General features: G+C 43.0%; 1 protein-coding gene and 1 long non-coding RNA gene across 3 annotated transcripts; one reads left to right on the top strand and one right to left on the bottom strand.

The window, feature by feature from the left end:
• Positions 1-412: 412 nt before the first annotated feature.
• CD83 (CD83 molecule) lies at positions 413-13,396 on the bottom strand. Its single transcript, XM_013190302.3, has 5 exons — positions 13,187-13,396; positions 12,915-13,045; positions 4,497-4,710; positions 4,280-4,383; positions 413-2,232 (listed from the first exon to the last, which is right to left on the bottom strand). The coding sequence occupies exons 1-5, from the start codon at positions 13,227-13,229 to the stop codon at positions 2,077-2,079; spliced, it is 648 nt and encodes a 215-aa protein (XP_013045756.1). The 5' UTR covers positions 13,230-13,396; the 3' UTR covers positions 413-2,076.
• A 1,968-nt stretch (positions 13,397-15,364) lies between these two features.
• On the top strand, positions 15,365-22,670 carry LOC136790070 (uncharacterized). Of its 2 annotated transcripts, none has more exons than XR_010829299.1 (3): positions 15,365-15,834; positions 17,414-17,535; positions 19,755-22,670. It is a non-coding gene; the product is annotated as an uncharacterized lncRNA (long non-coding RNA). The 2 variants fall into 2 exon arrangements; XR_010829300.1 differs by having other exon boundaries at positions 15,365-15,890.
• Positions 22,671-23,995: the final 1,325 nt, after the last annotated feature.

Genomic DNA, 23,995 nt, shown 5'->3' with positions numbered 1-23,995 from the left:
ATGGAGAATCATGAATTATCTACATTAGTTAGGGGGTTATTACACATCCACAATAATTCAGCTCGTACTATTGCCATCTAAACATGCAGGTCATCCATGATGCTGACCCATGTTAAAAAGTGAGCACAGTCCTCATGTTTTGCCTGTCAGAAGGGGACAGGTGGTTTTGAATGTACTTTTGACAGAAAGTGAAATTTTGAGGAAAATTCAAATGATCTTAATTCCTTAGAAATGCATAAAATTATCCATTGCTTAATCAATTATTCACACATGCATGCCATCTCCCACAGAAGAGGCTGGATCAGGCATCTACATTATTTGATGTAATTAAGTTGGTTGTAAAATAAAATGCAATTGATACGGAGTACTGCTGGGATTATTTGCCATATGTGGCGCACAGAAAAACAAATGGTAGGTTACCTCTGAATTTTTATTTCAAGTATGTTACACACATTTATATGTAAAAATTGATTATAAAAAAGCAAATGTGACATTAATTCACCATGCCCTAAGTAAATTGCATATTCCTTGTAACCATTCTTCTGGTCAGGAGCTCCTTGGACTCCATCAACACAGACATCTACCCCTCTCACAGAGAAGCTACTTAGTGATGCACGGTGCTTTCCTCCTATCAACACTTCAAAATTAGTTGAAATATTATAGAAAGAGCCTCTTTGTCACAGCCAGGAATTCCAAACTGCAATAAAAAAAAAAAAAATCCCAGAGCTGCAGTTTAGCTTTCAAAGGGTTTTTGTTTTCTTGGTTGCTTTGTTTTGTAGAAGGTATTGTGTTCTCATGTGTCTGCAAATTCTGATGTTTTGGTACAAATTCTCATGTGGTGGCATAAACACCCACTGTCACTCTCGATCCTTCTTGCTTGGCCTTCTGCACTGGCAGCACAGGAAGTAGGGGTACTTGATTTCAGTCTCCAAAATGTCTCTTGTCCTCCTCAGCCCAAAAGATTAAGTCTTCTCTCCCTTATATTGCGTGTCTGAGTTCAGCTTCTCTCATAGCCTTGTTTCACATAAACTACACACTGTCAGCACCAAAATCTGGAGTTCATTTGCCCCATCTTCTCTTCCTGTATCTCGTGGCTGACCCAAATCATCCCAAAGATACTCACGGTTGATTTCCTCCAAGCCGTGAATTTGGTCACCACTGGTGTAATTTGACTGACATAGGCTTCATTTCATGTATTTGGCTTCTTATTTTATAAACCACAAAGTTAGTTGTCTTTGTGTATCCTGAACATCACATGCTGCGTCCCTCTTATTTTTGTTTCCTTAAGGTTAACAGTCTTCTTGAAGCTCCCTATGGATTAACCTATCTAGAGATGTCTCTAGGAAACGACTGATGGACCCATTATGCAAGTGCATCCCTTCTCTTGCAGAGATAAAAAGTTCCTCTCAATCCAAAAAGATTCCCAGAATATTTTCTCCCTTCCTATGCTTCAGCCTGTCTGTCACTCCAAGATTTAAAAATGCATGTTGATTTGAATCATCCAGGACAACAGCACGAAGCTACCTCTTCACCACAGTTGAATGTCGTACAAGTCGCATCTCATTTGCAGTAAAGGAACTCCTCCCACGATCAGTCTCGTAGTGTGGAACAGAGAAAGCCCTGCACACTTAGCTTTTCTGAAAATACTGCAGCAGCTGCGGTGTTTGCCTTTGCAGGACTATTAGTTCATTGGCAGGCCTAACACCCAGGCTTTGCACTGCCATGGTGTCCCTACAACCTGGTCCTCATATCACAGGAGTAGTCCATCTTGCTCAGAACAAGAGGGCTGCATGGCAGAGTGAGAAATGTTGATACCAGCTTCTTTAACAGCATCATGATACCATTGCGTAGCTGTAATGGCTTTTGTTAGCCACCTAGCACCAAAAGTTACTGTAGTGCATACCAGTGCTTTTTGAAGGCTTGTCCAGCACAAGCACATAACTGATGGGTTACCCATGCCATCAGGCAGTCCTGAAGAGGCCGTACGTCATTGTTTCTCTCCTCTCCGTACCACCCAGCTACCCATCTCACGTCATATTTTACTGATGAGTCCACGGTGCTGTCAACAACATCAACTTAGACAGAACTTGAAGTAACCCCATTTTTGCGTATGCTGTCACCGTTTAAAACCTGGAAAGTTTTCATTTCTTGTGCGTTGATGAGGGTGAGCACGTGTTTCTCATCTTTGCTGTTCTTATAACTGGTAGACATACTCTCTTTTCTTAGGCATGTCTAGAACAAAAATCAGAAAAGAAAGCTTAAAATTTAGAGTTCCTGTGAAACACAAAATTTTCAAGTTCAAAAAATTTGCTTTTTCTCCTTGCTAACCATAGCTCATTACACCTTTTAAATTTATTTGTCAACAGAAGCACCCACTATAAAGAAAAGCTGTTGTTTCTTGTGCAGTGAGTGAGCTTTATGGGGCAAAACCCTTAGTCACAGAGGGCAATTTCTATTTAATTCATATTTTTAAATGAATAGGTTTTGCGTTAAGTGTGTTTGCACCTGTCCTCAATACAGGCCTGTCTCCAAAGTATTTTCATCAAGTTGTCAAGGTGAAGCCTGAGTCTTGCCACCAATCTTAAACTTAATGCCACTTTTGAATTTAGTGGAGATCAGGCACATGGAGAGGACAAGGCAACCTGTAAGAACTTAACAGACGTTTTAAATAATGAAGCTCCTTTGTGAGAACAGAGCAATATTAAACATTGATGAAAGCTATGTTGACACCTGAGAATGGACTCTCACCCAAGAGTAAGTTACAGGTAATCCCATCAGAATGCTTATCTTCTGATATGGCTCTGCTTTTTTTTTTTTTTAATGGCACCACTAAAGCTGGACATTTTTTTTTATCTATGGGAATGGGAGATTTCTTTAGAGATCTGAAATTCTTTCAGGACACTGAGCAGAACTGAGGCATCTGTCTTTTTCTGAGTGATATCCTTGCTTTCATACTTTCATCCTAACAAATTCCTACAAGATTTATCTTGTCAAACTTTAGTCTGAATGGCACAAATTACTGGCAGGATTGTCAATCTAAAAAGGAGACAGGCATAAATTTAATTGCTCCCTGAAGGTACATGAAAAGCTACATTTAGCTGCAGCTAATTAGATATTCTCCAATCAACAGTTATGATTCATCTGCTGATGAACAAAACAATAAGACAAATATGAAATAGGTAACAAAAGTTAAATTTGGCCTCCCAAAATGTTGGTGTTGTTTTGCTTTTGATAACGCCTACCTGTAACTCCATCTCATAGCAATTCTAGAAGAAGGGGAAGGCAGAACAAGCCCATTGTTTAGAGATGGAGCTAGTCTTTGCACTGCACTGAAACCCGAGGCACATGATGCCCCTAAGTCAGAAACCACAGGCCTGCCAGGCTTTGTGCACGATGGGGGGACTTCCCTGTTATCACAGACAGGGCATGGGTTTGCTTCTGTGAACTAGCATTCCATAGTCCATCTTCTCCTAACCTTCTCCAGAACTACCAGTAAGAATTAAGGGTAGAGATAAAACCTCCTCAGAGAAGGAATGGGTATTTATGTTGCCATATATTCCTCTGATGATTCTACACTGGTGCTTTTCTGTTCAGTACACTCATCAGCTTTTTGCCAAGTGAATCTAAGGACATGGATGGCATGCTTTGCTGAACTATTAATGGTTGCCTTTTCTTGTAATGTTAATTTACAATTCCAGATTAATTCTCCCTGAAAGATCTCAAACAAAAGTTTAAGAACAAAGAACTTGATAAAAAATGCCCATCTGACATGGGATTGTCACTATTTTAGGTGTAGGAGCTGAAGCAAAAAATAGATGGACTTGAATTTGTTCACTAGGTTGTCACACAAAGCAGTGTCATAGGTGGGGAGAGGATCCCAGACATCTGTGCCTCTGTCTGTGCAAATTCTGCTCCCAAGTACCAAACCAGAAGTGCTGTTGAACTCTTAGCTCTTAAACTAGAGAACAACTTGCACTTGGAGTAACTGGAAGCAGAAATGAGCAGCAGGGTGCAGGAAAATAACTGTCTGTTTTAAGTTAGCTCAGGGTGGAGTGAAATGTTTTATCTCTTTGGGGCTCCATCCTGTGTTACTTGTGCACCTGAGTTTCTGTCTGGCCTCGAAAATACTGTGTGAGTATTTAAAGGATATGGTCATAAATTAAGTATGATGGCCAACTTCTGGCTGGCTTTGTTAAGGTGGTGTGAGCAGAGAAAACAAGCAGGGCATTTCTGGTGGTTTGGGTTGGTTGGTACATTTGTGACAGAGAGAATTACTTACACAGGTAAAAAAGATGAGCAGCAAGTAAAAAATCCCGAGGCAAGTCAGCATGAAAAGCTCAGTTTTATATTTTTTCAGTTTTTCGCCTTCTATTCCAGGGCAACCTAAAATGTAAAATAAGGTGTTACACTGTTCTGGTGTCTGTAAAATATTTTTGAACTGTTGTCTTTGTGAAACGCCATGCAGACCATGGATCAGCCAAGAACCGTAACTATACCTGTTACTTTTAGTGTGACGGTGCCACTTAGATTGTGTTCTCCTCCCTGTTCTCCCCAAGTGCATTTGTATGTGCCACTGTTTTGGCTGGTAGCGTTTCTGATCCTCAGCGAAAAAGTGTCATTGGTGAGCTCCAGGGACCCTCCAAGTCCTTTCGGATAATGAGATTCCACATCAAGGATTTTCCACGCTACTCCGTCACCATCTCCAGCCATCTGGAAAACACAAATATGTTTCTTGTCTTGGGCAACCACGTCATCCCGAGCTTTAGGAGAAAGGGTTTTAAAGCTGGCTTATGCCTGAAAATGCAGAGGCTAAAGCGAGGTGGGGAAAGAAGCTCAAAAGCATTCAATACATTCACATTCCAACCAAAAAGTATTTGATTTTTTTTGCTTAAATAAACACTGCATTTAAGAAAGTGAGTGCTTAAGAACACTTGCAGAACTATTCTTAACCTGCCTCACTTGGACAAAATGCTGGCCGAGAAGCAACGTGGTGAAAGGCAGTGGTAGAAACTTGCTCTCAAAGACTCTGAGCAGAGGCCCCAGCATGGTTCCAGGAGTAAAAGACAGCACACAGGGAGGGAGCCGCAGCAGAAGGAGGCCGCCTACCCGGCTGTGAGCGGTGGCTTTAGGGACCAGGCCTCTCCAGGAGAGGGTGGCAGGGAGTGCAGGCCTGGGGTTTGCATTGCCTTACACTGGTTTTTGTGACCCCGGCCCCTGAAACCACGGTGCCTCTCCGGAGGGGTGGGAGTGCTCCTCTCCCCTCAGCTCTTTGTTGAAACCACAGAGCACAAATTGCTTTGACTCCTTTGGATGCAGTTGCGTGAAGGTCACAAGCAGGTTTTTGGTGTGCTTTGGGAGCATTTGTATGTTGAATTTCTTAATTGTAACCAGAAGAGCTACATTCCTTGGCGTTGCTGAGAGGCTGCTGGAGGAATGAAGCATATTCCCAGAACAGCTTGTACTGTGGGGCAATAGGATGCGCTGAAAATGACAATTGGCTGGGAACCACTAAGGAGAGAGGAATCCCTAACTTGATTTGAAAGATGGGAGAAGGGTTTGAATTAGCCCGTGTCCATTCTTATTCATTGATGCTGCTCCCTGGGATTTGAGGCAGCCTGCCCTCTGTGAAGGTTTCCTGGTAATGAATTCAGGCTTTCTGTGGACCAGCAGAGCCAGAGCTAGCTCATACAGTCCAAGGCTCAGCTTTTCAGCCAAACCTATAACTAACATAAGCCAAAGCTTTTTTATTATTATTTTTTTATTTTAATATACATATTTTTGGGTTGCATGTCAGTGCTTACTTACTGCCGCTATAGCTACTGCATCAGGGTATAACAGTTACACTGCAAGTTATTAAAATTAACACAAGGCTAGGAGTATCTGGTTTCTCTTTCATGTGTTTGCACGAGGAAAGCATACTTGGGAATCTGGAGAGAAATATGGGCCTGATGCTCTATCATATGTTTTTGTTCTTTGAAAACCAAAAGTGGTGTAAAATAAGCTACAAGTTGGGGAACTTTTCAGGAACTGGGGAATTGGACAAAAGCACAAGATTTTCCTGATTGTTAAGGTTCTTTCTCAGAAAATTTTGTGTGTTTTTTTTGTCTTTTTTTTTTTTTTGAAGCACATCAACTGAAAAAAGGAGCAGTAATTCCCTGGGACTTTCCACACTATATACAGCAAGAGGGAAGAAAGTACCTTCTTCCTCTTAATCCCCCCATAAATTTACCCCAGCTTCTCTTTCTTATTATGCTCAACCCCAAGCAGCTAAGAGACGAGCAGTACCTATGGTGGTTTTCAGGCTGTCAGGACTTCACTTTGTTACAGGGACTGAAATATCTTCAGGCCCTGCACATTGTCAGAGCTGCAGCCAGAGCAGTCCTAGTGCTGGGTTCAGCTCTGGTTACAAGTGGGTCAATAGCAGTTAAGTGGATAGAGTTGACCTCCCTCAGATCTAATTTTCACCACTCTCACTTCCTTTACCATCCCCTTCCTCACTGAAATATAAAACTGCCCATAGGGCAATAAGGAGAACCAGCCTGGCTGCCCTGGGTTTTTGTTTGTTGGCTTGTTTTCTTTTTTTGTTTTATTAAAACAAAAAAAAAACACTGATAGCTTAAATAATTGCTGTCCTGGGTGGTAAATGACGCAGTGATTTCTTGTGGCTGAGACTTGGGAGTCAGAAAACACATTGATCTTTCTGTATGCAATTGTAATCACCACTGCTGGTATAAGGGACAGGTAAACAAAGTCCACATATCCTATGCCTGACCGTGCACTTACTCCCAGTGAGATTTTGGTATATTATTTATCTTCCTTATTTTTATGGGGGCACTGAGGTTTGATTATTACCTCCAAAGCTTTTTGAGGAGCTCGGTTTAAGCACAATTACAGTCACAAGTACTGTGACAGCACCATGGAGACAGGCAAGCCAGAAGGATTCCCTCTGTGTAAGGCAAAGCACCGTTCTCAGGGCTGCGTGAACTACATGCCTTTCCCCAAAATAGAAGACAAAGTTACTGTGTGGCCTAATCTGGCTCCCTCACTTGGGGAGAAATCAGGAGTGACCTGGATGTGGATGTTCACAAACCTTTGCCATCGGGATGGAGGAGGAGAGGTTCATGAGTGCAGGTTTAATTCTGGGTTTGTGTGCTGCTTGTTCTCCATTAAATCTCCACTTTAGTGGGGAGCAAAGGCAAGCAGGCCTGGTGTTGACCATGCGCCCTGCAGCCTCCCTTACATTTCTGAGGCTACAGAGACATCTGGTGGCATTTTCCCAGCCTCTACATGCAGCGCATCCATCCCTACTCAGAGGTTCACAGCGATCCTTGCTCTGACACTTGAACCAAGCTTTTCTCCGTTTCAATCTCATCTCCTGCTATCTCATCAAAAAGCATCAAGCCCTCCCCTTTTAAATTGCACAGGTAGCAAGGAAACAGCAAGTTTGCACGGGATGGCTCAGTCATTTAAAAGGAAGTCCTAGAAACATTCAGCAGTCTGCCTCTCGCTCTGTTGAAGCTTACTTTTTCCCCAAACCAAATTAAAATTACAAAACTGCCACTGCGTTTGCCACCCCCTGTAAATTACTTGGCAGACTCTCACCAGACAGACCATTTCCCAGCTCAGGTGCCTATGAACACCCAGCACCAATTCATGCCAAGTCTCCTCCAGGTGAAGGAACAGCCAGAGGTAATTTCTAGGGGTTTCACCCGATTCATTCCCCAAGAGCTCAGAGGGATCGAAGCGAATGCTGTTGGTGACAGCAATCCATTTGCATAGGGACCATCCCCTCCTTTAATCAGTGACAAAATGCTTTCTGCCTATGTCTGTGTTTCATTTCCCTTCTGCTGTGCTGGCGAGCGAGCCACAGCACGCTGCCTCCCACTGCTCACCACCTCCAGCAGGAGGAAGGGGAGTTGGTCTTTTCCTGCTGCCACCTTCGTTGTTAGTGGCTTTACCAAAATCCAAAAGGCAAATCATGAGACATGTGGGGGCCCATAGGAACACTACTGAACCTATTTGCATTGAAAGAGTCTCAAAATCACGTTGGCTGCTGGGGATGACTGAAGCACGAGTTTTGCTGGGAAGCGAGGACCTGTAGGCAGGCACTATCACTCCACTTATTTGCACTGAGAACATTAAACAGAGAAAAAGAAATGCAAGTTTATGTGGGGTTTTTCTGTTGTTTTGTTTTTGTCACATATACAGGGGCTGGAAGCAAGCAGGGACCAGAATTAAGACCTGAGAGTCCTGGTGGCCACCAAGGTGACCAGGAGCCAGTGATGAGCCCTTGTGGCAAAGAAGGCGAACAGCCTCCTGGGCCGCCCTAGGACATGCTGGAGCAGGTTCAGCAAAGGGCCTCAAAGTTAATTGAGGACTTGGAGTATCTGATGTACAAACTGAAGCTGAGAGAGTGGGGACTGTTCAACCTGGAGGAGACAAGGTTTGAGGCATCCTGCTATGTATAAATACCCCTTGAGGGGGAGAGGGGAGGATAAAGAAACCAGAGCCAGAATCTTCTCAGTGGCCTTCAATGACAGGACAAGAGGCAATGGGCATAAATTGAAACTCGGGACATTCAACTTCAACATGAGAAAGCCATTTTTTACTGTAAGGGTGGTGGAACTGGCACAGGTTTTGGAGTCTCCATCCTTGGACTTATTCAAAACACAACTGGACACGGAACTGAGAAACCTTCTCTAGTTGGCTTATTTTTGTGAGTTTAACGGAAAGATTTTCCACTTCCCAAAAGCTTGGAAACATTTGGTCTAAAGAGGTTATGATTTTCTTATATGTATTCTCTAGCCAGTTGACTGATTCCTGTAAGTTTCTCCTGGCCCAGAACGTATTGGTTAAGAGTGGTGATACTGTGGATATTAAAATGGGATAGGTATGACTGAAAATACTGCTGAGCTGATATATTTCCGTTTTCTGACTGGATGAATTCTGAGAAATAAGTAGAATAATGCCTCCAAGATTTGCCACTAAACAAAGGCAGTTCACCCATGCTGTAGCACTTGCACCCAACTAATCAATTAAATCTTAATTTTACCATGTATGTGTGAAAGCAAGCTGTTTTTAAGTCAATTCATGTTCTCTGCTCTCATTAAACACCTTTTCTCATCACACTTTTCCCAGATTAAGGTGGCTATTTGGCTCCCAGGTAAATCAACTGCCAATACAATCCACTTTTCCCATAAAAGCAAATTTTTATTTGAAGCAAAATGGTCCAGGCCCAAAACTGATGTAAGTTTAAAGGTGGAATGTATTAACAGAAATCTTTTTTTTTTTTTTTTCTGAGGGTGGGATGATTGTAAAAATGGTTTTGTTTAAAATTTACCATGAATAAAGGCCAAGTTGAAATTTCTGACTGCTAAAGAGATCTAAAAACTCTATATGCAGCCAGAAGGAATTTATTTTCTGAAAGTAAAATATCTAGAATTCTGGCAACGCCTGATAGCCAACATATAATGAATTGCAACTGAGCTGAAACCACTTAATAGGTACGTTTTGCAGCACAAAAGCACTTTCACATTTGATTAGCGCTGAAGGTGTATCCATATGGTTCCTATATGCTGTCATGTAGAGATATGAGCGTTAAATTTGAAGGAAAAAAAGTTTTTTTCTCTAAAATTGATATAAGTTTTGGGCACATGTGAGTGAATTCTGCCTGTGCTTTAGGGGAAAACAACAACAACAAAACAAACCCAAACCCAAAGCATCAGTGAAGGAACTGCTTGTGCCGCATTAGCCAGCCCCTCTGGAAAAGCCCTCTGACTCATGCAAACAGCCTTTCTATTGTGTAGGATGCCGTAGCTCAAGTCAGGCAACAGAAATGTTTTGGTCATGAAATCACTTCCACTGCTCTCTTCCTGCCTAAATCATGAACATGTAGGAACCACTTGAAGCTGGATAGATGTCTGAATTTGACTGTGTTTCTTTGGGTATGTTACGAAATAGATTGAAGTAATTTAACAACTATTTACCTATGCTAATAGATAATAACTATGCACATTTTGCAAAAGTAATTTCCTTTGAAGGAAGGTGAGATTAATGTTAAACATCTATAAAGTTTCTTTTCATTTTGTAATATGACTTCCCCTCTAATTTTGCCACAATTTTATATTTTTCGGGGAAGTGTTATAAAGTTAACAGACTTCTCTCCACTGTAGTACAGTCTTCTATCCTCTTCCTCAAAATTTGTTTTAAATTAAGACTGTTCTGAGTATTACATGAGCAACATAGCTAAATATCCACTGGGACTTCATTTGTGTGTTTCAACTTGATTTTCGAACTGGATATAAAGTGATAATTACACATTTTTATGAAGTGGTTCTCATTTTCAATGTACTATACAAAGAGAAACTGTTCAGTTTCCAATAGCCCTGTGAGGCAGAAAGCTAGCTAAAGTTTCATTGCCCAGATTCTTGTTTCATAGATGGGCCATAGACACTCAAACCAGTATTTCCACATGCAATTGCCAATGCCTGTGTGCTTATGCAAAAATGCCCTAGTTTTCATTTCTCAGTTGGCAAATGTCTGCAATGCTGATAGTTTTATGGCACACGGGTTGCTCCATGCCCCGAAGAATGGACCACCCTTGGTGGGCACCATCGTTATGAGAAGTTTCTCACTAATTTTCTCAAGGCCACTTAGTGAATGGGGTGAGACCTGCAGCAGGCTGGAGAGGAGGAGGAGGACTGGGTTCTCTACCTTCTTGGTGCGCTAGGCATGCTTGCTTTAAATATTTCAAAGTAACAATCATTTTGTCTGAGCTTGACTGACTTTGATCCTAATTCTGCACAGGATTACTCACACGCTTGATTTTGTGCCTACAAATAATCCTGCTGGCTCCAAGAATACTGGGCGTTTGACAGGTTAAACACATACATGCCTATTTGCAGTACGCGGCGCTAGCAACAGCAAAGGAACTGTTAAATGTAAAGCTTCCTTTTTACTTTCAGCTGGATTTTGACACCAGAGTATTAACTCCTTCACACAGAACTGAAAAAGAAGGTACTTTAAAATGGCAGTTTGTTGTTCTTTTTTTTTTTTAAGCATATCATATAAAGCTATTTAAAAGTATCTCTGAATTGATTGGAGCATGCATAGGTGCCAGTGGGGAAAAAGTGTTTTTTTTTACCACGTATTCACCCTGTGCAAACAGCTGCATGTGCAGCACCGTAATGTTGTCACCATAATTTTTTTAAAGCAGCAGGAGCAAAGGTTAATTACTTGCATTTACTGCACAGTTCAAAGTGACCTCTTACAAAAGATTTACTCTAACAGCTGTTTGAACTTTACTGTCTGAAATTTCATACTATTTGTCAGAATTACCTTTTAATTAGCCCTTTGGGGGTAAATGTGGTGTTTATTGATTATTCCTGCAGTTGTTGTTTTTTAAATAAAAGATTAATTCTGTGTTGGGTAGCCTAGTCAAACCCTGTCATTCCTCTAACCTCCTTGTGAGATCTGGGATGGGGACAACAGCACACAGCCAAACTGGGGCAAGCAGAGAGGTATGGAAAATACACGTCCTTACCCAGCCTTTGAAGCAGAAGGTAAACAAGAATAAATTGATGTCTGCCCCAGCTTCTACAGTGATTTTCAACCAAAGGTCCTCTCCTATATGTCTCTCACCTGCATTGAACCCAGCATCTTGGAAAAAGGAGACTATAGATGCTGCAGTTGCTGAGGGGCTCACCAACACTTGTTTGTAACAGATCTGACAGAGGTAGGCACCTTTGGGTTGCAGGTATCATCTAGTTGTTAGGCTGATGCTTATTGTTGTAACAACACTGAAATTCAGATGCATTGCAAGTTGCAGCCACAGAATCCCCACCTAATGACAGAGCTTATTTATTTACTGGGGGGGGGGGAGGGGAGGGGAGGGGGGGATAATTTCCCCCTTCCTCCCTTCCACTGCTCTCCCATCAGATGGGAAAATAACTTAACTCTGTAACTACACCATTTTAAATTCCCAAATAGATCTTCCACTATTACAACAATCAACAGCGAGCTGGATTAGCAGGCAACCAGAGGACCATCAGGGCTAGCCCACAGTAAGCAGCAGGAATGCATGGCTGGGAGTGAGGAATGGGGCACAGCAAAGCTATCCTTTTTGCGTGCTAATTTGGCACACTGTAAACTGAAACTATGCACTGAGATGCAAGCACACAGTGCTGTGCAGCAAGTCAGCTACCGCTTGTTCAACCAGTGGACAAATTAGTTTCTATAAGAAATTTCATCTTGAAAGTGGTAAACAGTGTTTTCTGCTCATTAGCCGATGGATCCTTGTAGCTTTCCCACAAATAAATGGCAAGCAGGGTACTCCTGCATTGGAGATGGAGATTCTGAGCCAGGGCAGCTGAGATGTGACTTTTACTTTGTGACTACAAGCAGATAACAGAGAATTTCTTGCTGTCTGTCTACGTTCTGCATTTTCTTCCATTATGCCCATACCAACTAGCTAAATCTTTCTAAAGAAATGCAGTTATTTGTTTAGTTCTTCCATTGGAAAGAAAAAAATAATCTCCTGTTTGGGGGAAGATTAACCAAGCGACAATATCAATAATGTTGTAAGGTTTCAAGAAAAATCCTGGAAAGACTCCTCTTTGGAGTCGTATTTGGCAGGCTGTACATGGGACATCCCCTGAATTCTGATCCCTGCAGGTTAGCAATAGTTAGATAGAAAAGCAGGCCAGGAGCAATTCAAGGATCACGCTCAGTCTGTCTACAATGACATGGAAAACTCCTGTTCCCCGTGATCAGCTCAAATGCTCTCATTGCTGCCTTATCTCTGCTGCACTGACAGGAGGATGCCACTTCATAAAATAACCCATTTTGTACAAGAGAAGCCAGTATCAGGTAGGAAAGCGAAGCAGACCGCTCAAGTAACTTAGGATTTTTCTTACTTTGTACCAAGACACTGTCTGGTAGGTGATAAAGGAGTCCTGAAGAACTTTACAGGGCAGCAGCGCTTCTTCAGCACATCTCACAGCAACGTCTGGGCCAGCTACAGCAGCCCCATGGACCAAGCACCACACTGCAAAGCACAGGTACACATTGCATTTAAAAGTGATTGCCTATGTAATGCTTCCCGTCGTCCCAAAACATAACCCCACAGAGTAAGTGTGGAAAAAAAAGAAGAAAAAACATAATGAGAAGTGTGATGCTCCCCACTTACCATTGCACAGGGTGATGAGCACAGCGTAGGCTGCTGTAGACATGGCTTTTGTTGCTTCAAATTAGAGAGCAGCAGCACTGTGCCTCTTCACAGGATGGACTGTGAGAGCAGAGTGAAACTGCTACTGCTTCGAGAGTGATATTTCTGGAGACGGGCTGGGGAATCCCCCACAGAACTTATCTCGAGGTGCCCCATGTCACAGGGAAAATCCCTACGTGTAGGAGCCAGTGCTCCTCCCATCACATCAGTCGGGTCCCTCCCATTTCTCTAACCGCCTGCACTGGTAGCACCTCCCCTCCCTTTTATTATTATTTCCCCCCCTCCTGCGTTGATCTCAACAGAGATATTGTTGATCATGGGGTGCTGTGGGTCAGCGTGAAGGGCACCAAAAATTGGCACTGGAAGAACCTCCCTCTTGACTGGTGAAATGCCAGCCTCCTGAAATCCCCTCTCAGCCTTTTTAATGTGTGTCTAACAGGAGAGTGTTTGTGCAAAGGTTGGCCATATGCGGTGGCATTTCTGAAACCACATGTAAACCCTTAGCTCATAACACCAGGAGGGCACAGTGACTCGACTCTTAGGGCTAATCGGGAACTTACAGCATTCGCGTAGGTACTCATGATTTAGCAGAAGCATCTCTTCCAGTGTATTCTGTCACTGTAAAAACAAACAGGGGCAGCTAGAGTGACATAATTCCAACTTATATGCTGAAAAATTTCCTTATGAAAAGAAAAACAGGCAGCTCCCAGCAGAGGAACTGCTTGGACATCCCCTCTTGATATCTGAAAGAAAGAAAAAAAAAAAAAGAAAAAAAAGCCCTTTCCTTGTGATCTGTCAGAGCTGTTTCCCCCTGGAGAATTTTTGAGGAAGTCTGAGGTTGATCGCAGAAGCATTTACAAATCACGAAACTCTGAAAGCTGCTGACGTGTTATTTTTGGAAAATAGTTCTGGCTGCTGTCTTTAGGCTACTGGTGATGAGTAGTCATTTACAAGCTTTTTGATTAGATTTGATGGGTGGACAATGTACGGTCATCCCCCTTTGAAAACCAGGTTCCTGGAAGACACATCAGGCTTTGCATCCTAAAGCAAAATCACCTCCAGAAAGCTTTGTGAGGACAAGTGTGTTTGAGGTGTCCTCAGCTTGCAGAAGTCCATCTCAGACTGGTGAGCTCCGTGGGTGGGTAATGCTTTGGGAAACTCCGGTCTGCTCTGTGAGTGAAGTCAGGCAGCAATCTCACTGGGGGCCTCGCTGCTGAAGCAGCCTACTTATTTTTAAGGCTTCTGTCTTCACTGGCCAACGTGGTAAATATAACAGGCTCTGAGCTTTATTCTTCTGTTAGTGCTTCCCAGTTTCAAGGACCTCATGCCACAAGATAGATACAAGTGAAATGTAAATCCCAGTGTATCTCTCTAGAGGGAGAGAAAATCCTGAGCCCTCGCTGCTTTCTCCTGTGTGAAACACTAGAGCCCTTGAGGAGAAGACAGAAGTGAGGGGTGGGATTTTTTTGCTAAAGAAAATCTTGGAGAGAAGAGGGCTCCAGTTAATATATTTCACATCCATCCTTCGCTAAAATAATGGCTCTTCTGCCCCCATGAGTTAGTCACATCAAGCCTACCTCTGAGAAGGGCACTCAGCTTTCATCCAAGTGCCTCGTTCTGTCAGTCCTGCAGAGCTGCATGTTTACCCTTCACAAACCAAGCTAGAGGCAAAGACCTCCTCTACCTCCCCTTCCACTGTGGGGAAACCCATGCTGAGCAAACCACAGCGAGCTGCCGCCCCTGCTGTGGGTCAGCCCAGGGTAATCTTTCTGAAAATGACCTGACCAGATGTAGTCTAGAGGGTCTGTGGCATGCTTAAATCTGAGGTCACAAATGTGCCCACACAGAATTACAATAACAGGGAAGCATAAAGGGGCAAGCTACGGTTTGATCTGGGAAATGTACATGCCACATGCACTTGCCAAGGTGATGTTAAACTACATTATTTCTCTGCTAAAATACAGGAGTTAGGACTTTTAAAACACATGGTTTTTCCCTCTAGGACAGGCACAGCTTCAAGCAAAACAGCCCTTTTCCTCCAAAAGTCTTTCTGAGCTCAGCTGCTGTTCCAAAGAAAAACATGTGAAGCTAGAGAGCAACACACGAAAAACAAAAACTGAAACTCCCTTTGCTGGGGGAGGAGAAACCATTTCACTTCTAAACTTTCCCTGGCTGGGATTTTTCTTTAGGGAAACTTTGAACTGGGCTGTACTTTCCGTTCTAACTTCAAATAACTCATGTGGTTTCAGAGAGCATGCCTGTGATTTCCAGAGCCCTGGAAGCTACCCTGAGCTTCTCTCCACTGGAGTTCAGTGGAAAGCATGGGACTGGTGTGGGTGTGGGAGGGAGGAGGTAATGACTGCCTGTCAGGCTTCTCTGTGAGAAATAGATCCACATCTGTGATCTTTGCAGGGCCCTCAGAAACTGCAGGGGCTGCATGGCTGTGTAAGTGGAAGTTTATTGTTAAGCATGTCGTTCTGTGGGCCTAATGAGATCTGCTTTCCTACAGATGTGCCCTATTGCATCTTCCTCCCCTTTCCTCTCCGTATTGCTCCCTACACCAACGGGAAGCCCTGGATCTCACTGAGCAAGGAGCACCATCTGCTCTGGTGAGTCCAGAGCCCTGCACGTGATGACTGACATTAGCAAGCAGCGTGTGAAGCGGGTGCGTTATGCCTACCTTTCCTTTAGCAAGGGCGCTCCTTTGGGTCTCTGTCTTTGACCCAGCTGCTGATTTTCATGAATTTCATAGGCACTTAATTCTCTTTGAGCCCCTATCCCTCTGTCAGCTTGATAGAAAGCAGGTTCGGAACATACTGGCTGATAGACAGCCAGATGGCATGATCACAGAAATTTCATTCTCTGTGGGAAATGAGGCTAGAAGCACAAGGATGTAGGATGGATTCATGGGACAAGGTTAAAAAGTCAAGGCTCAATATTTTTCCCAGTGTTGCTGGAGTCCTGAGAATGCTGTTTGTGGAATCGTATCCTTTTTCTGTGAACCAGATAGGTTCTGGCTCCCTCAGATACTTAGATAGTGGGTCAGTCTTATTTTTTATTCCAGTGCCTGGCTGCAAAAGGTCTTTCTTATTCCATACATTTGTCCCTCATTGCCAGTGTCCATCAGGAGGAAAAGAGTGTTCTCCTGGAGAGTTAAATATGCTGGATATTCCCTTATCTCTTAAACAAATAAACAAAAACCTTACGTCTCCACAAGGTGCCCAGAGCTCTCCACAGAGAAGCACCAAAGGTTAAGGCAGAGATGTCAAAACAGCATTTAGCATTTCTGGCAAGGCACAGATTTTTCTGCATTAGATATGATAATCAAAGTTCTGCTGTTCCACTGCAGTTAGGTTCCTGTTTTGAACGTGATTCGTCCATGTGCCTCACCTTTGTTATGTAGCTACTGAGGAGGAGGGGGTTGTTTATTTTTATTATTATCGATCTCCTGTGCAGCAATAAAAACTGTATCAGTTCAACCGACAAAAAACAGGAAGGCTTTGGTTTTATGTTTCAGCAGACAACTGTTTTTTTAAATAATATACTGTGCGTAAGGTCAGATCCTAGGTGCTGTCAGTCAAAAGAAAGGTGACAAAAGAATGCAGAGCAACAAATGAAGAGCAGTCATGAGCTTTGAGGGGCCCAGCAGAGATGCAGACACTTTTCTTTCTTACTGGGAACTTGACACTGACCATGCCAACAATTAAAATCAACTGAGAGTTTCCAGGTTGCAGCTAATGAGAGGTAGGCAGATTATTCATAAACTGGAGTCAGAAAATTTTAAGGACAAAGTTCCCTTCTCTGCCCCTTCATGGCAGATGGTGATTCAGGCTCTGTCGTTGCTGTTTAAACAGTGGCAATCCAGCAATACTAAAACCTAAAAAACTGGCCCTGTGATCTGCTGTGCAGCTCAGGCTCTGTACTACAGACTATCTTCTGATGCCACTTGAATAAATAACACCTAATTAATTATACACAAATGGCCACTCTTCTGAGACAGAAGAGAGTAAGAATTGGAGTAAGGCTGTACTGAAGTCCCACCTCGTCTGGCATCTTGTGTCCAGCAGAGGCAGAGAGCTACTGGGTGGCCGAGCAGGCCAAGCTGCTGCATTCAAACTGCAGTGTCCACTGGCAGTGTGCACTGAAATTTCATTTCTGACACATCCCTGGTTTCTCTTTTATCATCAGTGTGCCAGATGGTGCCTGTGTCGCTGGGACTAGGGACATCTTGGACCACGGTTTGCAGATCTGGGTGGACCCTCCATTGCTTAACTTCCAGATGGGGTCATTCTGGCCGCCTGCCCCAGGAGGTAAGGAACAGATTTCCACCTGCTGTCTCTAGTGAATCTTGCAAGAGTTTTCCCCGCACAATCCCAGCCTTGCAGAGCTCCTTCTTGGACTTTTCATCTCCTTACCACTCCTGGCCATGCACTGTTCTAGCAGAGATCTAACATTCAACTGATTTGTCCCCGAATCATGCTGTTGAAATACCTACTCCTGCTGGTACTCCTCTCTCTTTTCCTTTCCCTGTATGTCCTGCCTGGACATACATGCTATGGGACTTCTTACATCAGAAGAAAATGAAGGATACTAGTGGGTCACTCCTAGCTGATCCCATGGCCCCCCAGGTGCATAGATCAGGAAATCCTCCTGGGAGCAGGGGCACGGGTGTTTCACAGGGGGCCCTGATCACTGGGTGGCAAACAGGGACCTGACCATGCACACAGACCACTTGTGCAGGCCCTCTCCTGCTGCCTCCAGAACCTCTTGGGTTTTTTTTGTTGTTGTTTTTGTGTGTGTGTGTTTTTCTTTTTTTTTCTTTATATCTACCCCCTTTGAGGTCCCACTGAGTCATGGGACTTCCTGATAACTTCCCCCACCATCCCCAGCAGCAGAAAGAGGAAGCCTGGTGGCGGGGACCCTGGTGACTGCAGGCCTGTATCCATTCCCTTTTACTCTCAGGTCTCCCAGCACATCACCACTGAGCACTGGCTCCTCAGATATCTTCAGGGTGGCGTGCCTTGCATCCTCCTCTGGCTTTCCATCAGTACATTTCTGACCCTTTGACCTTGATCTTCCTCTCTTCTCCTCATTGTTGTCCCCATTCGGCTTTCTCAGGGTCTTTCAAAGAACATAAGATCAGTGCAAGCATATACTTTAACAGAACACTGGCCTAGCATGAACAGATTTAAGGCATCTCACCCCTACTGTGCATAACAATTTTGTGACTTCACCCAGTTGTCTTCTCACCATATGCCTACTTTTCTGGCTCATTTATAAACAGGTTCAACAGTAGGAGACCAGGAACATAACCCTATGGAACATCACTGGAGACCTCCCTCAAATGTAAAAACTGACCATTTATCCTCCTCTTTTAATAGGTTATTCACATGAAGACTTTTCCTTGTGTCCCATAGTGTCTTAATTTCTTTCAGAGCCATCAGTGATGGACCTTTATGTCTTTGAAAATTTTTGCTGCGATTCTAAATGGCTGACCTTGTTGTGGTTTTCATTTAACTTGCCAGAGTTTATGATCCTCTCTATTATCCATTCTTGGACATGGTTTGTATTTTCTGAAGAAAGTCTTCCACTTCTAATAAATTCCTTTATTCTGCTGTTAGACATGTCAGCTTTCCCTTTTGGTCTTTCCAATGGTTTTGTCCATACACAAAGCCTCAGAGCAAATGTACGCCTACATGTCATGTTGAAATAGTCACCATGCAAACATTCTAGTCTTCAGGCATCCATTTTAGTTTCTTTTTAACAAGTCTTTCTGTTCCTATGTAATTCCATTGTAGTTGTTTTTCTGGCTTTAGTTCCATAGGCAAGACTATTGAATCTAAGCATGGTCACTGTTACAAAGAGTCTCTTGAGCAGAACCATTCTGAAACAGGTTCTGCATGTTGTTCAGGGCTGGTATAAAAGTTTTGTCTTTTGTAGGCTCTTTCATGTAGCAACACTTTTTTTTTTTTTCTTCAGCAACATCAATCCCTGATGTGACGCTTGCCTAATAAGCACTTGGAAAATTAGTATCTCCTGCCACTGTTACGTTTCTAGCCCTTTCAGCAATTCTGATCTCCATCAGTATGTAATAGATACAGACATTTGATCTAACCTTGGAATAGTGTTTCTTAGGCCTGGGCTGTCAGACTATATAGATTCTCTGCTGCTTGTAAACACAATTAGTTTATTACTTTCATTTGGCATAAAGTTTTCTCTAATATACATTACTATTTCTCTTCTGCTGTTGTCTCCTGTTTCACAAAACTGTTGTTATTCACTGGAGGATAAAGCTTCCCTGACTTCCTTCACTCGGTATCTGCCATTCTGAATCATGTTTTAGCGATTGTCAGATTCTCCCTTTCTTCAATTAAAAAAAAATAAAAATCCTAACACCTTTTTAACTGCCATCACTGCTTTTGCTTTAGTTTACTTGAATCCAACTACATGTGTTCTGAAAGTTTTCCCATTTTCTAACGAGTTCAGATACTTTGTCTTCAACCACTCACTGAGAATCTGTTTCCTCCAGTTCAGCCCTGCTCATCATATGGGAGGCATCCCAGCTGAATCTGCTATGGAGCTCCTGGCATCCAGCTAACTATCTGACTGTATGTATTTTGCCTCCAGAAGCCCTCTCAGGAATGCTGATGGAAATGGCCATTTGTAAATGCATACTGTTACATTGTTTTGCCCTCAGGTATGCTTCAGATCTTCCATTTTTTAGATTGGAAAGACATTTTACTGATGTTTCGGTTCAACTGCTTTGAACAGAGACATTCCATAGGAGTCAGAAATTAGGACCTGAAAATATGAGACCTTATGCTAACAGCATTTTAGGGGTTTAAATGTATTCAGTCTCTTTGCTTACACTTCTTCTGTATGGTGACACTTGGTCCTTCATTCTGCTTTAGCTTTTAAAGCAAAGACCTGCTCCCTGAGGCCTGAGAGCTCCACACCTGTGGCAGACAACAAGATTGAGACGGCAACAGCAAAACGTCATCATGCTACAAGGACTGTGAACTGCCAGATATGTAGTTGTTCTCAGTGGAACAGCAACTTCATTGGAGGTGTCCTAGGATGGAGCCCAGCTTGTCTGGAGATGAAGGACAAGGAAAACTAGATAAGGGAGCCTGCTCATCTGCATTCCTATGAAATCCCTAAGAACCCCTTTGCCCTAGTAGGATATCAGGCTCTCCAACACCTCAGCTCAGACAGCCTCCCCCTTTCCTTCAGCCCAAGGCTCTGCATATGAGCTGTCGTCAGCAAAACTGTTAATAACAACGATGATGCATGTAAGATGGAAAGGGGAAGCACTGTTTCTTGAGTGGGAGGTTAAGGAAACAGGTGACGCATGGTGGGAGGATGAGCACTGAGAAATGGAGAAATGAAAAATAGAAAGTTTTCACTAGAGCTGTGACAAATATAGGCTCATCTAAGTGTAATGGAACAAGACGGCAAAGTGGGCAGACACAATCTCGTGGCCTTTTGAAAGAGGAAGGAGTGACATACATACATTTGAAGATACTAAACTGACCTATGTCCTGAGACTCTTAAGCTCTGGGGGTTCATGCGGAGGTGATTTTAAGATGCTTCTTGTCCAAGTTGCCCATTCGTTGCCACAGATTATTGCCGTGTCACTGTCTCATCAGAAATGGCAGTGCACCCATGCTGTAGGCACCAGACTGATATATTGACACAAGCTGAGGTGGCTGTAGCTAATTCAGTTCACTAAGATGAGGACTGTGGTGGCCAAGGGCTCTTGCTGATCCCTGTCAGATTTAGTGCAACAGGTCACCAGCTGAGGTCAGGAACCTCCTGAGCCATCACAGCCTAACCAGACAAGTGCCAAGATTTGCCAAGAGAGAACTAGAAGAGCCTGGACACCATTTTAGCCAATTTGCTTGGTTTTAGGTCTCCTTTCCTGTACTTTTCACAAACTCATCTGTCACTCTTGCTTGCAGAAGGCATTGTGGAAGGTTTACAAAAGCCCTGTAAGTTTGGGTTTGATTCTGTAGTCTTTTGTTTTCATGCTGAGTAGTGCAGGCAGGATATAACCCCTTGATATGATTTGGAGAAGAGCACTAGTGCAGTGAAGGCCAGCAGCTCCTTCAGAGCTGGGCAGCAACCCCAGGCCAGCAGGGCCTGGCCCAGGAGCAGGGCCCATCCCACCACATTGTCCATGAGTGGGACAAGGCCATGAGGATCTGGAGGCCAGCCCCGCTGCGACATCACTGGGGCAGGAGCTGATGGCCCCAGGGGTTGAAATGTGGTCCAGGGGCACGGGCAGGGTGTGGGGAGCTCCTTGGAGTGGTCAGGGGTATTGGAGCTGGTGGTACCCTCAAGGCAATGGCAATAGCATTGACCAAGATTGGCCCTTTTGATCATCTCTGCTTGTATGGAGAATTACAGAGAAAAACCTGTTCCAGAAAACAGGTGAGTAGCATAACTAAGCTGAATCCACTGTAAACAACCTTGCTCAGTGCAAATTCCCACTTAGAAGCCAAAAAGATGCCAGCCCTGCAGTTGGTGGCAGCTCTGCTTCTGGAGATTTGCTTTAGCTTTGACTGCAGCTATACCAGCATGTGGTAGGAGGAGCTGCTGCTAAATGGCAAGTAGTCCCACGAGAGTCATGGCTAATGGCTCCTGCTCAGTTAGATAATCAACCATTTAATAAAGGGTGAGCTTCCACCTCTTTACTTCCGTGGGGAACATTAATGCATTATTTTTACTCTCCTTAGCTATTTATTTTCACAAAACTGGTAGGAATTTAGTATTTTTGAAACCTCTCTTCCTCTACTAATACTACCTGAAATTGCCCAATGGATTCAAGTTATTAGGAATAGCTAGATGGTTGTGCAGATGTTGACAGAGACAGACACAAAGCATTAATGTATTAGGAAAGCACTCAAGTTTATAGCAACATAGATTTTTAAACCACGTTAACATCCAGCAGACAGCTACTACTTTGAGGATTATGTTGCATTCCTACACAAGTCTTCCTCCCTAATGGCTTGAGAGCTAAACAAACTTAGAAAGTGGCCATTTCTTCTTTGCTTAGACTTTATGCTTTGATGGCCTTCTCTGGGAAGGAGTGATTGCATGGCCAGGACTCAGCAGGAGAGTTTGTATAAATATTTTTCAGACACTAAAAGTTTGGCTATGTACATTTGATTCCAGATATTTCAAAGTTGCAGTGATCATCTTCAAAGCTGCAGTGATCATCTTCCCCCCTGGCCCCCTTTTATAAATTAAACCCGCAATCGAACTCACCATTTTCCGTGCTAGATTTTACCTTCTTGTACCTTGAGACTTGACGGGCAGAGGTTATTTTACTGATGCTAAGCTTCTCATTAGCTAAAAAGCTGTGTTGCTTTTTGTGGGTATTTGTTTCTCAGAGAAGTTCAAGCTTTAGATATAAAATTTGTGAGTAATTGCTGCTTAGGAATACTTAAAATAGAATGAGAACTACATTTGATATTGATTTGAACTTTGGTTTACTTCTTTTTGAAAAAGAACAGATGCTGTTTGTGTGTTTCCTTTGAGGCAGATTAAACACACTCTAGAGAGCACACCTGAACCAAAGGTCAAGCTTTCTCAGCATGACAGCCAGCTATGAACTGCTCCGTGGTTTTTCAATTTGGTAATGAAGGCTTGTAAAGTAGATTGTAAAGAAATTATGTTTTATTTATTTTTATGTAAACTTTTACAAACTACTGAAATATATGTTTGGAATTTTTTTTTTCTTTAGTGGCCCAAAAGAGGATAACATCTGTTTTTCTACCTACTGTATTATTTAATTTGGAAAATTCCAAGTCTTCCAATAAATTGGTCTGGCAGCTTTCACAGCAGATTTACAAGTTGAGTCATTTCCAGTACCAGTTGTGCCTACAGTTCTGCCTTTCTGAGAAGCCTATTTCTCTAAAGACTTGAGCTTCTTTCCAATTAAAGTCTGAAATGGCTTTGCCATATCTTTGGGCCACTGTGCTCTTATTGTAAAGCACCTCATTTAATTAATCTCATTGCCATTGGCTTTAAAAATGATGGTGTTCATGCCTAGGACAAGCACTCCATTTCTTCCATGGGAGGCTTGGTTACTCCAGAGAGAGTTGTGCCAATTACGTCAGGGAAAATCATCTCTTCAAAATGCTCCATGCTGGCCCCAAGCAGAGTAGTAAAAACGTGTTGGTGAAATAAAAACAGTGATCTGTCACCATGTACGGCTGGGACGAATTACTGAAAAGCTCACTGTGTTCCTTCCTCACCCTTTGAATCCACGTGGGTATTACAATTTAGGCTGTGTATTTCAAAAGCAGAAGAGAAATCAATGTTGCATGAGCATTTAAAATGTCAAACAAGCAGTGGATGTGTCATTTGTTTATGATAATTTCTACTTAGAGCTTCTTCTAAACTGTAAACTGTATCTTAAGCTAAGGATATGGTTTATTTATCTTTGGGAATGGTCAGAGCAGTTTTGCTGAGGAATGAAGGGAGATGGTACTTTTTTTACAATGAAGAGCTTGTTATTGCCATTCATCCAAAGACAGAGCAACTGTTAGCTGGTCAGTGTGAGTGATTTTCTTAAATGAAGGTGGGGCTTAACAAATCGCAGGAAGTCTGGCCGTGTTCCCAGGAAATGGCACAGCATTTGTCTTACATCTATCTAAAGTGGCCACCCAAAATGTCAGCTTCCCTCAGCAAAAAAGCAGAATTACATGAATTTTAAAATACCACAATAATTTCAGTACCTAGCTACATATGCCATGCAGACTG

The sequence above is a fragment of the Anser cygnoides genome, chromosome 2 (genome assembly GCF_040182565.1).
Source record: "Anser cygnoides isolate HZ-2024a breed goose chromosome 2, Taihu_goose_T2T_genome, whole genome shotgun sequence".
Classification (NCBI taxonomy): domain Eukaryota; kingdom Metazoa; phylum Chordata; class Aves; order Anseriformes; family Anatidae; genus Anser; species Anser cygnoides.
Note: the sequence above shows the minus strand (reverse complement) of the source record. Positions and strands in the feature narration are given on the sequence as shown.

Excerpts from the sequence above, each read along its gene's own strand:
- CD83 (XM_013190302.3), bottom strand. The coding sequence starts at position 13,229 with ATGTCTACAGCAGCCTACGCTGTGCTCATCACCCTGTGCAATG. Across the intron at positions 4,711-12,914 it reads AGACAGTGTCTTGGTACAAA|ATGGCTGGAGATGGTGACGG; the intron begins GTAAGAAAAATC and ends TGTGTTTTCCAG. Across the intron at positions 2,233-4,279 it reads TGCTCATCTTTTTTACCTGT|ACATGCCTAAGAAAAGAGAG; the intron begins GTAAGTAATTCT and ends TTTTTGTTCTAG.